This window comes from Mugil cephalus, chromosome 7 (assembly GCF_022458985.1).
Source record: "Mugil cephalus isolate CIBA_MC_2020 chromosome 7, CIBA_Mcephalus_1.1, whole genome shotgun sequence".
Classification (NCBI taxonomy): domain Eukaryota; kingdom Metazoa; phylum Chordata; class Actinopteri; order Mugiliformes; family Mugilidae; genus Mugil; species Mugil cephalus.
The window spans coordinates 9,506,858-9,522,685 of record NC_061776.1 but is presented as its reverse complement, the minus strand read 5'-3'; the positions used below and the strand labels follow the sequence as shown (position 1 = coordinate 9,522,685).

Sequence of the window (15,828 nt, the reverse complement as noted above, 5' to 3'; positions counted from 1 at the left end):
TGCTGTATGTAGGAGGAGGAGGAGGAGGAGGAGGATTGGTACGAAACATCATAAATCTTTATAACTGATGACTCTTAAGTAGCCTTTTGGTGTTTGGGATGTGGATACTGCTCAGAAGACAAACGAAAGCCTGACAATATTCAAATACACAATGTACACGTCTCTTATACCAACTTTTAAAACTGATTAGTGCACAGGTGTCAAACATGTGGCCCGTGGGCCAAAAGCGGCCCGCCAGAGGGTCCGATCTGGCCCGCTGGATGAATTTGCAAAGTGCAAAAATTACATTAAAGACATTAACTGCAAATTTTCCAATAAAAATAACTACTTTTCCTACGTTTCACACAATTTTAGTAAGAGAAATTGCACTACTTTTTCTTAAGAAAAATTTGGTTGTTCATAAAAGATTTTGTAATAGTGCAGTTCATTAAATGTAAACACTTTCATAATGTACTTCTTTGTGCTAAAACAAAGGGAAACATTTGAAGTTGTCATTATTTGAAGGTCTGGCCCCCTTGAGATCATATTGTTCTGTACGTGGCCCCTGAACTAACAAGAGTCTGACGCCCCTGGATTAGTGCGATAATTGTTGTAATTGAAACGTGGGTGAAAGTTGACATTTGACATTAACAAACTTGTGACAAACAAAAACAAACAAACATGAAAAACAGCACGAAACAAAAGGTGTTGACTTGGCCTCGAAATTCACCGGATCACAAACCGACCAAGTATCCGTGGAATGATCCATCCCACCAACAACACTCTGTCGCCAGACACCACAGGATAGTGTATGGTCATAATGTAATGCCAGATCAGTAAATGTCAACACTGCCGGTGATTTAAGTAGACAGTTATGTAAAATTCAGGCTGTGTCCTACTATAACTCTAAACATGTAATTCCTGGTCTCCGTCGTGCCAAGTAGGAAACATTTCAGTGTCTTTTCCCACGCTGAGAAAGGCTCCGTGCTATGAATCAGATTTCTTCGCACTTTAATAAAATAATTGTAGGTTTTTTTTGTTTTTTTTGTGTTTTTTTTTAAGAGGGTAAGAGGGTTGTAAAAATAGGTTTTCTGTATTTTATCCATAGGTTTTTAGGGCACAAATGACCACAGCAGATTTTGTCATCCAGACTAACGTAATGTACCAAAACTGCACAAAACGACCTCGAAAGCATCGAGTGACGGCGGCTCCTCTGAGCCAAGATCAAACCACAGGGAGGAAAAAAAAAAAAGGCCCCTTCCTACCTAAATTTAATATTCATCTCGATTCAACAGGGCAGCTCAGTTCATGTGAAATGAAGCTTGTAAAAGAACATAGTTCCAGTGCAGCGCAGACAGAATAGACTTCGTGTTAACCTCATAACAAAGCAGATGTCAGAGGCTCCGAAAAGCACATTTTATAGTTTTGCGACTGTTGGCAAACGACGACAAAGTTATCAGCTGAACGTTACCCCCTGAATGTCAAAGCGTATTTAAAACACATGTTTGGTTGTTTGCCGTCCTTGTACAACAGAAGAAGAAAAAAAGCAGCCTTGGCAGCAACGTTGACGGGGAAAAAAAAAAAATAACAAAAAAAAAAAAAAACTGGCTCGCAAGTGCAGCACGGTCGATTTGTGGCATCAAATAATGAACATTTGCGTTCGAGAGAGACGCATGAAAAAGGACAGCTATGAAAACCACATTTTCCATTTTTATTTTTCTTCAATGCTTAATACCATGGGACAGGAATTTAAGAATGGAAATCTTATTTTAGTCAATAATTGCCTCAGAAGGACTATATATATATATATGCTTTGTATAATAATAATAATATTAATTAATAATAATATTAATAATAATATAAAGTCTGCATTGGTGTTGTGAGGAAAAAGAAAGGACAAATGTACAAGAAGGAGGCACCTATGTCCCAAGCTGGGCCTGAACATTCCAACACAAGAAGTAGAAATTACAAACTGAACAGATTTACTTCAGAGGCTGATCCAGCAACAGGTAGCAAGGTCTTTTTGATGGAAGTTCTTTCCTTTTTTTTGTTTAAAAGGATTAAAACAACATTTACAAGACACCTAACATTCCATTCAAATCCTATTAAAAACAACAGAGAGATTGAGAGAGATTGAGAAATTATTATTTTTTTTTTTTGTGTTTCGTTTTGTTTCGTTTTTACTGCTTCTTGCCCATGTTTTCAGCTCTAGGTGCATCTTCCGTGTTGACTGATCTGATAGTAACTTTCATTGTCCCACCACATTTAAACCGTATGATCCAACCCTCAAAACAAAAAAACAAACAAACAAAAAGGAGCTTTTCTTTTTTTGTTGCCTTTCTTTACTTAACTCTCCGTGCGTTTCAAACTGTGTGAGATTGTAAAAAGGCGACGCCTTCTGATGATGCTGTACAGATGTGTTCACTGTAGGCCACACTACCAATGATATGGCAAAGTCAACAGAAAGACTTCTCGAAGGGGAGGAGAGAGGGGAGAAGGGGGAGCGGGGGGGGTGTTTCCAGGCCTTTTTGAGATTCCAGAGCCGGGGGTGGGGGATACGGCTGGCATGCATCTCCCAGTCTACAAGATGAACTTCCCTAAGAAAAATCCGATGAAGATGGCTGCTATGACGACGAGGAGGGAGGGCAGGGAGGCGGCGCTGGCTTCTCGGCCGAGGAGGCTAGTCGAGTTTGATGTCATGTGGTCTGAGCGGGGCATCTTTCTCATTCTAATTCCTTCCTCCTGTAGGAAAAAAAAAGAGGGGGAGAGATGAAGGAAAAAAAACATCCAACACCGATTGAACTGATGAATGCAAGACAGGAATTAAAAAGGCAAAGGGTCGGCAAATGTTTTACATGTGGGAACGCAGAACTGGATCGTAATGTGTCCCTGGTAACATGATGAAATCAGCAATTAACTAACATAGTTAAATGAACAACTTGTTCCTGAACTATACTAAAAATAAAATCCTTCATATACTTTTACCTAATTACTTCAAAAAGTAGGAAAAAAACATGGGTCCAGGTTGTTGTTGGTACCACTAATTTGACATTTTGAGATTCAATTTACTTTAATTTTCGTTTATTTCAGTTTAATTTGTCTCAATTCGAATACCGATCTTAAGAATGATCCTTTTCTGGAATGTAAAATTACTTTGAGGATTATGTCTTTGACTTTAACTTTCTTGTACATCAGTGTTGACAGATTAGGTATCACTGCTTGTTACAGCTGCACCAGGACAACTTATGTCCATTTGCGTTGCTGCAGTATTAACTCAGAGCAAATATTCAGCATCCAGAAGATTTTGCTCCCTTTAATAAGTCGTCTGCTGCTGGTTCTGGTCTCATGCTGTCTTTGAAATGAAATATATTAAGTGTACCTTTACATAAATATATCTCATGAGTCATGGCTTGTTTCAGGTGTGGTGGCGTCTCCTAGTTTTCCCAGTAGAGGGAGTCATCGTTCTCACTGTATCCACAGCTTATATTTGGTTTTGCTGTTTGTTTTTAGCCGACTAGAAGCCGGACCAACAGCTCCAGATGTCAAGAGTTAACAACCTCTAGGCAGAACGATATTTAAAGGCATGAAAAACACCAAAAGCCTCCCTCTGAATGCCCCTACTGTGTCATTGTAATCAAATTATGGCATTCCCCCTTCAGGAACGAAGGCATGAAATTGAGGAAAAAGTGTAAGAAACATGGTCGAAAACATCAAGACACCAACTCATGTGCAGCCCAAGTTCTTAATCCGATTGTAAGGCCTTGTTTATCAGGTAAGATTGGTGACTTGTACCACTGTTTGTTGTTGGTAACACTCAGGTCTTTAAAAGGAGGGCCTCATTTATTTAAAAATGAACAAAAAATGGATTAGTGGGTCGATTTTTCAGTTTGTGGATTCTAATCAAATTGTGGAAGCTTGAGGATGACTGATGGTGTTTTATTTCACTTTTGACTCATTTCTCTCTGGTTTATTGGGCAGAGTAGCAATAGTGACACACGATGCCTTTTCATACTGGACACAGTTTAGTTGCTTTGGGGGTAAAACAAACCATTAATGTGAAATTTACAATGAAAAGACTCTCAACCAGTAAGTCAAGCTCCAGTTTTAGTTTCAGAGAATGTCACTCAACATGGATTCACACGATCCGGTGTAAAATGCTTTTAAAAGTCAACACGTCTAACCTTTAATTGCCGGTTCTCCTCAGACAGCTTGTTCATCTCTGACTGCAGCCTCTTGCACTTCTCCTGAACCTTCTTCATCTCCGAGTCGTCCATCGAGCCAGCGGCCGGCATGGAGGCAGCCGTCGCCTCGGCCTTCATGGAGTTCATCACCGGGGCCGTTTTGGTCGCGTCCACGTCATTCTGACAAAAAAAAGCGGAAGAAAACGACCCGAGGTGAAACCGTGACTGTCCCAAACTGAGCAGGGAGGTTGGCCTCTAGACGGGAGAACGTGCCACTGCCAAATAAAAGGCGGCCTTGTCCGAGGCCCAGCAGCTCACAGCCACCAGATCAAAGAGACCAGGGGAGGAAGTAGAAGTCGAGCTTGATGTGGCTTTGTTTTGTGGGACAGACAACATGACGACATGGAGAAATACAGGGCTGCATTATAGAAATACAACTACTGTACTGTAGATGGAGGCTGACAATCAATAAAAAGGGCAGGATATGATGTTATTATCGCAGCCACGGTCCAAAGCAAGCGTTGATAGGGTCCCATTAAGGCCCAGATATACGCAGACCAAATATTACTACATGACCACAAAAATCCTAAGATGAGTAGATGTGTGTCTGTGACTGAGGTCATCAAATGGCCATCTATCTTCCTAAGTGTTATTAATTTAGCCACCTCACAAAAGGCTAAACTCATAACTGCTCTGTTACATTTTCAATAATACAGTAATCAAGTTTCTAACATCAATTAAATTTAAAATGATAATTTTTTGAACCCCTCCCCCTCTCATTCATTCCTTTCATTTAATTTAAAACATGGCTGGTGCAACATATTTGCCAAATTAAACTCATGTGCAACTGGAAAAAAAAATAAAAATGTTTTAGATCAAGAGCCATCTGATTGAAGAAGAGATATACAAGACAATAAAGAGACCACAAGGACCTGACTGATGCCAAGTATCTTCTAAGGACTGATAATGAAAGACATTTCTGGGTTTTAAAAGCCTGATAACAACAAACAATGACTGATAAGTTACAGCTGACTCATTTGTAGTGGCTCTTCGTTATTGTATTCCCACTTTGGACTTGTCCCACTGCCATAATAACTGTTGATACACATCACTCTCCATCTACTGACATTTGATTCCAACTTCTCCTAAACATGCATTTGCACCTTACACTACACCTCCATCCTTCAAACGTCCACACTTCTCATGTTACACATTACATGCATGCTGCACGTGCCAAGGAGATACTGCGCCAACTCAGCAGTTCACACTTACACCGTGGTCACTTCAACATGAGTTAAATATAGCATTTTCACCTGAACTGGGGGCTGAGCTGCTCAACAACCTCTAAAATGTAAAAGAAGTTTGAACTCATCTCGTTTGGCACAGTCGACTACAAGACTCATTTCAGTCGTTTACTCCTTCACCCACATTCATTCACAGTCATTTCTCACCTTGACAAAGTTTCACAGCAGCTACACTTCACACCAGAGGGCTTGATGTGGGCAGCAGAGGTGTAATTAGCAGCTAAACACACAAAGTGCAGTGCAAAATGCTGCTGTTCTGCAGCTTCACAACAACTAGATGCAGCTGAGAAATATTCATCCAGTGATAAGACGTTTATGACATATGACGCATTTTTATTCGTTGGTGAAATAAACCGGAGACTGTTTAACGGCGGAGCCGCCTTTGCAATTAATTCCAACCTTTTCTAAAATGCCCTTATATGCAATTATTGTTTTTGTGAAATGGATGAAACCTCGACTGCATCGACTTTGTCTTCCTTCAGATCTGCCCTGAGAAATTCATTTTTCACTATCTGCACAAGTGACTTGATAACATATGACACAACAAAGTATTTTAGGCTTGGAACTGTTACTACACTATAGAAACCTGCTTCTGTAGAGTCAGAGACAAACACAATGTCTTTACTACGGTGCAAAGGTTTCCTGTCAGTTTTCAAAGTTCAGCTTTAAACACGAGTCTTTAATCAACAAAACTTCAGGTTATGATTATTTATAACGTGGCTGTTTTTAATGCGCAGCAGCAGTTCTTACCACTTTATTGTTTTCAGAAGGCAGCTCGAAGACACATCTCAGCTTGGAATCCATGAGATCATCGGGTTTTGCATCTTTCCACTGGTGGAGATGAAAAATGGGCATGTTATTCATCAAGTCAAACTGCTAGCAGCTGGACTCTATCCTCACACACTCGCACTCCAAACAGCTCCACGATATCCACATGCAGCCTTGAATCTATAGACATTAAATAAACACAGACAGCTTCATTTGGAAAGTAGTTATAACCTTTGTCTCCAACATAAAAAACTTTAACAGGTGTGCCTTTTATTCATAGACCTTAGGTCATTATTTTCAGAGTGACAATCTATAAAGTAAACATTACAAACCTGTAAAAAGATAAAGATTTGGGGTAAATTGAGTAGAAGAAATGCATCTGATAAACTAATGGACAGATTCCAGTCAGACCTTTGTTTTTCCCCCCACTTCCTGAATTTTGAGGCTCATTCAAGACAAGCCAGCTCATGAATGGCATGTTTTACCAGCTGACCGAGCCTTTGCTGTCCTCTGGAGGACGACTGGAGAATATATGTCAGTCTGATTGAGCTTTAGCTTCCATGGCCTTGCATGGAAAGTAATTCAAAGTGGAGTGGCAATGAATCTGTCTGAATAAAATAAAATAGAGATCAAAGAGACCAGAGAGAAAACAGGAGTAGAGGAGCCGTCTCTACCAGGAAATATCAAAAAATGAGTCCTGTAGGTCAAAGTGTAAACGTGGGAGTCGTTTGTTTGTTTTAAATTAAAAAAAAAAAATGTTCTTAAAACCAAACTGTTTTAAGGATGACTGATGAATTTTCAGTAGAAAAGCCTCATCTGTAAATAGGATTACACATTTTATTTAACATTATATTAAATCAGGCAAACACACAAGTCAGCCGTGTCTCTGTGCCAACCAAGAGATTGAGAGATTTCAATTTGGACATTTCTAAATGCAAGCACTATAAAACAAAACTTAATACATCAACAACCATGTTCACCAATACAGATTTTGAGTCAACAACTGTGGAAATCACAATACTGTATTTACGTTCCTCACAAATCTAAAATCAACTCTATAACAGGAATGGCATCAATGTTTTTGGCTGTAACTTGAACATGGAAGAACATGCTTTTTACATTCACTCACCAATGCATCCATGTCGGAAACATGTGACGGGGCGAAAATCGTCTGCACCATGAATTTGTGTTTACTTTTCTCATTGGGGTCATAGTCAAAGGGCTGTAGCATGACTGTAAATGAAAGGAGGCACACAAAACATTAATACTTTTCTTGTGCAATGATGAACATTCCCATCCAATATCAAGAAGAAAGTGCAATCAGTTCTCCTAATTTAATTTAGTCAATAGAATGACCAGTGTAATGGTTGGTTTACTTAGGGTGATACTGCACTCATTGTCTTATATCAAATAAATAGTGCAAAGGAAAATCCGAACATAAAATCTGTGAAAACAGAATAAGACGTCACTAAAATTAAGATGATGCTGCTTAAACACTTAAGCTTTATATAAAAGGTTCTATTTAAACTCAAATCTAGTATTTCTCACTCCACACTCCTCCAGCAGACGAGGGATGCACCGATCAGATAGTGGTATCGGTGCCGATATCGAAGAAAATTCTAGCTGAGGTATTATGACAATGGGGCCACTCCATACAGGCAGATCTATTCAGTCTAATTCTATGCTGTGTGCTATGAGTGACATCTAGCGCTTGTGCTGGCATACACTCCTAAATGCACCGACTCAAACAGGAGAAGTTCTGTTCTATTTTTTTTGATTACATGTCTGACCAAGCTTATGAAGCTTGATTCATTTAAGATTTCTCTACTGCTATGAAATTCAGTACATCTATATCTGTTTAAAAAAAATGGAAGTAATGTTTAAGTCAAGTCTGATGTTGCCTTGTAACAAAAGAATGATCCCAGTCTTTTCCACACAATGAGTCACTGTTAGGTAATTCATCACTCTTTGTCTGTATCGGTATCAGTATCGGCCAATGCTAAACCTTCGGTATCGTAAGTGAAGAAAATTTATTGGTGCGTTCCTACAGTAGACCCTTATAGGCACTCTTGTATAACCACTGCAATAAAATTAGGATTTTAACTGTTGGGTTTTGAGCTCACACACACACAACCTTTTTATTTATTTTTTTTAACCATCCAACACAGTGTGGTTTTAGCAGTGTCATGTATCACTGGTGCTCCTGGAAGCTTATCAGCAGCCAAACAATACATCAAAAAAGCTGATATTTGTGTTCAATATTCACACAACACAAATGGTCATTAGTTTCTGCTTAGATCTTTACATAGCACTTATTTTCCAACCCAATTTAAAACTTAATATTTACTCATGTACACCATCTGTTATTCCCACAATACGTAGCGTTTCTTGGCAGCATGTTACAGGCCTTGGGTTAAACTAAAATATTGAATGTCACTCTCCAACCTGTGTACAGGTCTGTTCGTATCCAGTATATTAAACACACTCTGGCCACGGGTGGAAATTGAACCTTTAACATCAGCTTGGATGACTTGCACCAAACTGGGCTACATCTCCCTGACCCACTTTCCATCTGCACCAACATTTTCAGAGCTAAATCTGGACTCGAATGACAAAAAAAAAAAAACATGAGTAACAAATAAAAACTAACCAGAGATGATGACGGTTGCTCCGGCCTCGATGACGCCGCTGTTCGGCCGTACACAGTACCTGCGAGGCGCCGTCGTCTTCACTTTGAAACACACTCTTCTGTCAGAAGGGTTCTTCAGTTTGAGGTTGGTGGTGACTACATCTGTGAAAGGACCTGGTGGAAACAGAACAGACAAACTCGAGAGGATTATTATCAGGTGTGCACTTCGGGAGCGCACTCTGCTTTGATGACATAACCATCTGCTGCTGCATGGAACTGTAAAGGAGACACTACACTTTGCGGCGAATTGGCTAAATTCACAACCCCACAAGCAGAAAGGCTAGCACTGTTTTGGTGGCACAGTTCAAGAGCACCTTTAAAAAGATTAGCTGAAAATTACTTATTGGTAACTCAATTAGAGCTGCATGGTTCAGAGGTCTTATTGAATAAGGAGTTCATTGGCTTGAAGCTGGATAAAAGCAAAGTTATATTTTATCATATTACAAAAACTGGGGCAAGATGGTTGGCAGTTTAACACGTTTGAGTTGCTATACACTAAGATTTTTCCAAGTGCATAAAAAGTATTTACCTAGTTTTATATATTAAATGTGAATTCAAAGCTAAAAGCGAAGCACTGAGACGTTCACAAAGACTAACCCCAACATATGCGTTCATAAACAAGAAGCCAAACCACCTGAGCCAGTTTTGTTTATCTCCAGTAAGCTAATTTCATATAGATGTCCCATGTTGATATTGGAAACGAAGTCCTCGCCCCACTCAGGTCACACATCAGGAGATCGATACTAAGCTTGCCATCTTGTGACAGAGCTGGCTTCAAATTAGGTCCTTAACCACAGTCAGCACCATCCAGCTTTGATCAGTCTGTCCTGTCGTAAACATTACTGGACGCCAAGTCAGAGGTATTCCAAACTCGATCAGTGTAATCAGCCTGGGAGCCAGGACAAAACAAACATGTCCCATGATGTATGGTTAGCCAACATCAGGACATCTGCGGTATGGGTGATGTTCTACTAATCCTATCTGCTGTATTTTTTTTTGCAAGTGGCCCAAGTTAGTTTTAATGTCACAACGTCCATTGATAAAAAAAGCCTGATTTTATGGAATGTGAAGTTTCAAAAGGTCCAAAATTCAGAGCTCGTCCATCAAGGGAGCGCAGAAACTCAAAAGGTTGTTGAGAGCACCTCAAGCAGATCAAACAGATTCAACTTCACTTTGGAAAAAAACAGTGGGCCCAACCCTTTGAATTTGGACAGACCTTTAATTTCCCATTTGTCAAAGGACTCTAGCTACAAGGTGTACACAAGTCAGTGCAAAACAAGTTGTCAGAACACATGTTAGAAGCAATTTTGACTACATCAGTTTAGTACAACTTTGATACTCTGACCGTTTCAACCTTGACATACAATCGACGGATAAAAAGCTCTTCTAAAAGCAAAAAGTCATCATAAAACAAATTACCCAAACACTGTCAAGACACAATGTTTTAAGATATTAAAGAACATTTAAGTACTCTCTCTGTGTACTTTTCACAGTCCGGCTGGAGTCCTAAAGCCTACATTTATCCTTCCTTCACACCCACTGCTCGGAAAGATAAGAAGCAATGACCAGATTGCAGTGGCTCCACCCAGCTAAAGATAGCATGTAGAGTTATGGGTCATTTGCTTCCAACACAGGTGTGTCACAAAAGCATTCCTACAAACCTGAAAAACATTGTCACAGACACAATGAAGCATCTGATATTTCCATATGGAGTCTCTGCTTTCGGTATCTTAGTTTACTGCGCTGCATAACTGCAATGAGGGAAACTCCACCTTTAGTGACTCGAAGTAATCTAATAACCATAAATGTTCATCGAGACGACATAACACCTGATCATTTCAGTAATATTGATCACTCCCATTTGTTTCCATCTGTGCCTTTTGATGCACAGTAAATCAACTTCCAAAGGGCTGAGTCAGCACAGGGCTGCGATTGCAAAAATGTTTCCTGCCATCAAATAATAATGACTTGGAAATTAAGCAAGTCATGGAGTACAGATCAAAAAATCCTGGCAGACAAGATAATAACAGTCTGTCATGTGTGAACCCCGTCTTAGTGGTACAAATGGAGAAGGAGGTAGAAACCCTGACTGACAGCATTTACTTAAATAGTTAAACAGTCAGACTTCAGAACCACCAAGTAAAGACTTTAACAAAATTCAATTTAAGGCTGACATTGACACGACACTCTGTGTGTTTCAGAGATTGTGAGGTTCACTAAAACTATGGCTGAAACAGATGAAACACTGGACCCTGTGAGCTTCAGATATACACCCACAGGCCCCGCATCCTCCACCTAACTCTGAGATGCCACCTTTGCTGGAGCAGAGTTAGCACAGCCTCTCTCATCTTGTTGCATGTACGCTGAGTTAGGGTCCCCCCAGGCCAGTCCGACTCTAAAAATACCGTCCAAGGAAAGGAGGGCTGCCCCCTCTAGCTCGCTGGAGGAATCCCAGCAGAGCCTCTAAAACAGATCAGCACTCTGATAACACGCAGACCGATTTAGCTCCGTCTCTGTGACAGTTAAGGAGCAGTGGTCATCTTCCTTCTCCTCGTATTGCTCCTCAACGTCAGAGCAGGAACCATTTCACTTTCCTCTGCACGCAAAAACCTTCCCAAATGAAATGATTTCTCTTCTAATTTAGAGGATTAGATCAGATTTTGCCAGTAAATGTTTTAATTTGATCTTTCTGAAGGAAAGGGATGAGCTGCCAAAGAGAAAATGCATTACAATAACAATTTGCGTACAGACTCATGCCTCGATACACAAGTGACTAAAAATCCCGACTGTTCAGTTGGTACTAGAAAGGATAAAGCAATTATACAGCTTAAAATCTGCTTGCAAGTCATCCTACTTGCAAGCAGTGTAGGATTTTCTTCCATATGCCTTGGATTTCACATTTTGACGCTAGAATAACAATGACTATCAGTTTATGGTCAGTATCATCACCACCACTGCCATAACAATAGCCTTGATTCCGATGCTGCGTTCACACAGGGCAAAAGTTGAATCCGATGAGTGAAAATGTAAACCGTGTGACCACTCAGAAACCAACTAGTCCAATTAGGGCAGAATTTCTTAATCGGGTAAAAAGGGAGCGGCTCATGATAAGATTATGACAGACCATGTCTCTGCCATCAGATTAACTGTCCATATCAATTTAAGGTTCAGCTACGAAACAAGCATTCATTTATGTATTTAGGTGCAACTCCTGACTCCGCTTTTAGACCATTTCTGTATACAAAACAGCATGACTGACCTGATCAGTGCCACCATAAAAGTAGTTGGCTTTTCAACAACATGGCTGTAAAAAAATGGATCATTACAGTACCATCTCTCTTTTGTCCAAAACAAACAGGTAATTCTTAGACGCTGAACTTATTAGTGCCGATACGTGGGGATGTCCTGATCAGTATTGGGGGCTAATCGAGGCACTTTTAAAATGGCTGGATCAGATCAGCTTCAGCACGTAGCCAAGCCCGATCGTCTGCATTTGTTTTATGTCTGCTGAAAGCCAAAATCAAACTGTAAAGACCATTCACATCTGCTGTCTCGATATGATTTATGTAATTAGATTTCTGTTGTAAAGTCTTAAAATGCTGGTCTATTTTTGATTGAGTATTTGTTGAAAGAATCTGAATGTTCAAGCTGAGCAACACACTAAAGAGCTTTAAGTTTGTTAGCTGGTTATTTTGTTAAAGCAATCCAACTTCAAGCGATGTTGTAAAACACAAGCCTCGAGGCAGATATTTTTTTTCTTCTTCATGCGTTGCAGAGCTATACTACCTTGGACGCTGTACTTAATAGAGTTGCAAACACACATATTAATAAAGCATTTATGAATGACACAGGGAGGCAATTGTGCTTATTTAAAAACATACATAAGAATAATAATCTGGGTATCGTCCAGTACTTAATATTAGGTGATCTGGATCTGACTGGGGACTAAATCAATCAGGGCAACCCTACTAATATCTACTACCTCTTAACTAGCTGACGTTTAACTAAAAATAGCTTTTGTTAACCTCCTGCTGTATCCCCTTGCACTACGCTTTTATCATTATAAAACTTTCTACATGTTGCAGGAAGACAGTTCACCCCATAAATGTTCTGTATTAACACATTCTATACAAAAAAATAAATAACTGACCAGTTTAAGTAGAGAGAACATTTACAGGTTTAGGAGAAAACACTAGGCTTTCTTGCCTCTTGCCACAGTCACCGTTATCATCAGGTGTAAGCTCTGAACTGCGTATAAATCTATTACACGTGGGAGTCAGCAGCAAAACATGTTAATAACTACACCCCACCCAAAGGTTTTCTCTGGTATTTGAACTACTGCCATTCTACAACAATCATTCCCAGTCCAACTCATGACCAGTACCCACTCACACCTTGTCCCAAGAAATAGTTAGCCACTTCAGCAACAACAATAGGCTGACAGACTACGGCTTGTAGGACAGCGGCGCATTCAGGAACAATAAAATCATGTCTTAGTCGCAGCAATGCCTGCAGCAGAGGCAGGGATTAGTAACTGGGCCAAATACAAGAAACACAGAGAAGAATTCTGGGTCAAAATGAATAATGATGAGGAGAAATAGTTCATGTGTTTGGTTTTGTTTCACATCACCATCAGCCTTGGCTGATATCGGCACAGCACGCAGTTTATTGCCATCTCATCCGCTCAGAGTGGTCACAAGAGCAACAGTTGGAATCACATAAATGCCACAAGGTTAAGCTCTTGTCTAGGAGTTTCTTAAATGATGGGTCGAGGCTGTATGGGCTGCCACAAGTGAAACAACACGGTTTATTGTAGGAGACGCATCAGCAGCAATGCTGGCTACATCAACTATTATCTTGTTTCCTCCGGCCGTTCTCTTCTCCCTCTTTTCTGTCTCTACCTGGCCGGCCTCAGGCAGGTGGGTCCCTCCATGAGCTGGGTTTTGCTCAAAGGAAAAACAAGGGAGTTGTTTTTCCATTTGCCACCCTTGCCTTTCAGGCTTGCTCTGGAGGTTTCAGGGTGGATTTTGTAAAAAAGCATCTTGAAACAGTTTGTATTGTCGATACATAAATAAAATTGAATTGCCATCGGGCTGCCATTTCCGCTGTCTTAGGACAAAAATTGCCATCCATCTGCACAACCCTGAGCCTTAACAGGACTTAAGTACCACTGCATTAGTGCACTTTATTCATTTATTGTAAATGCATGTGTATAGGAGCTACCCCCTTTAAGTTTACAGTTTATATTTTATACATTTTTATTTTAGTCAGTCATTTTTTGCTGTATTGCCGTTTCAATAATCAGTACTATTTTACTACTGGCTGCAGGACCCACAGAACATTTCAGTGTGCACTGTACTATGTATAACCGTGCATGTGACAAATAAAACCTACCTTAACTTTTGCATTAGCAAGCTAGACTAGCTACCGTTAGCCAACAGGTAACTGACACATCACTGAAAGCTATCGCTAGCAGGGCAGGGAAGGGAAGCAATCACTGGCCACGACGGTGTGTGGATTCGCTTTTGGTTTAGTTTAAATGGGCCGTAAAAAACAACACTGGTCACGTTTGCACATTTTAATATTTGACGGGTTAGCTCGACGCTGCTAAAGAATTCCGCGGTGCTAACGTTCCAGTCGGTGTCACTTGGCCAAGTTTGTCATTCAAACTGCCGGACAGTTTTTTTTTTACCAGCTTTCCGTGGCAGAGTGTCGCTACAATACGGCCTATATTTGTTCCTAAAAATCACAAAGTTTATCTTTTTTGCGTACAACCTCCTTGTGGGCTTGTGAGTTTCGGGGAATACACCGAGCCCCCCTAGGAAACAGTCGTTTATTGTTGCTAACACCGCTAGCAACGGCGTCGCGGCTAACGTCTCTACTAAAGTGCAGCCGCTAACAAACATTCAACTTCGCCTCAACTCCTGCCCCCTCGTCACATTATTCTCCCCCCCACTTTGCTAGATGTTGTCAGATAGCTGGTAGTGAATGGCAGGCCGGCTACAGGCATGCCACGCCGGCTTTCCACGTCACTACATTGCGGGGCTAAGCTAAAAGCTAAAAGCGGCCCGTTCCTGTCCCTGGCTAACTTAAAATGGCGGTGAACGCTAGCAACGAAATTCGCTTCAAGGAATGTGAAATCACTCCACTCCGGCTAATTCTTATTCTTTGCCACCGCTCGTTGGGACGTTTGACGCGTCGGGAAAATGTTCAGCCACGTACCTTTAAATCTGAGGTCGGAGGGAGGGTCGAGGATGAGGACCTGGTCCAACTTTGACATTTTTTAGCTGAGGGGATGCACTTGATTTCGGTGTCGGGGAGGAACTGACAAGTGGAAATCCTAGATCCCCTCTGCTGCTGCCACCACTGAGTCAAACGCTGACTGAGTCCTGAGAGCGAGCATGTGGCTACAAATACTTGAACGCGCGAGTGCACGACCCTGAGGCGCGTCCCCGTGGCCGAGCAGCTGATGTGATTATGGTACAGTAAACTAGTTATACCTGCTGCGTGTTGACTGAAACACGCTCAGCAGGACAAAAACAACTTATAAACCGACTCCTGATTCGGCCTCATCTAGTTGACTGTAAATTACCGTTAAGATTTAAATAGCATCTAGACACGCCGAGTTTATTTTTGAGTTGAAGTCCGAAAATCACATGTTGCTTGGAAATTATATGGGGCCCGTGCAAGCTTATACTGAAAAACGATATTAAAATGTTTTCATTTAAAAAAAAAATATTTTATTTATGACTTTTTCTGACTAGACTAGACATAACACTGAAGAGGGCGACAAATATGAACATCACCTGACACGTGGGGGGGGGGGGGGGGGGGGGGGGGTGGGTATTTTTTTGTTAAAAAATTTTTTAGAAGGTTTAAAAATAAATAATATGTTTGTATTGCCAGG

At 40.7% G+C, this 15,828-nt stretch overlaps 1 protein-coding gene across 1 annotated transcript; it reads right to left on the bottom strand.

Moving 5' to 3' along the window:
* Window positions 1-1,669: 1,669 nt before the first annotated feature.
* Window positions 1,670-15,337, bottom strand: vapal (VAMP (vesicle-associated membrane protein)-associated protein A, like). The gene is made up of 6 exons (XM_047590250.1): window positions 15,144-15,337; window positions 8,883-9,035; window positions 7,362-7,465; window positions 6,215-6,295; window positions 4,161-4,340; window positions 1,670-2,721 (listed from the first exon to the last, which is right to left on the bottom strand). Exons 1-6 carry the CDS (start codon window positions 15,199-15,201, stop codon window positions 2,560-2,562), a joined length of 738 nt encoding a protein of 245 aa, XP_047446206.1. The 5' UTR covers window positions 15,202-15,337; the 3' UTR covers window positions 1,670-2,559.
* Between the last annotated feature and the right edge of the window lie 491 nt (window positions 15,338-15,828).

Excerpts from the sequence above, each read along its gene's own strand:
- vapal (XM_047590250.1), bottom strand. The coding sequence starts at position 15,201 with ATGTCAAAGTTGGACCAGGTCCTCATCCTCGACCCTCCCTCCGACCTC. Across the intron at positions 6,296-7,361 it reads TTTCCGACATGGATGCATTG|TGGAAAGATGCAAAACCCGA; the intron begins GTGAGTGAATGT and ends CATCTCCACCAG. Across the intron at positions 4,341-6,214 it reads CTTCTGAAAACAATAAAGTG|AATGACGTGGACGCGACCAA; the intron begins GTAAGAACTGCT and ends TTTTTTTGTCAG.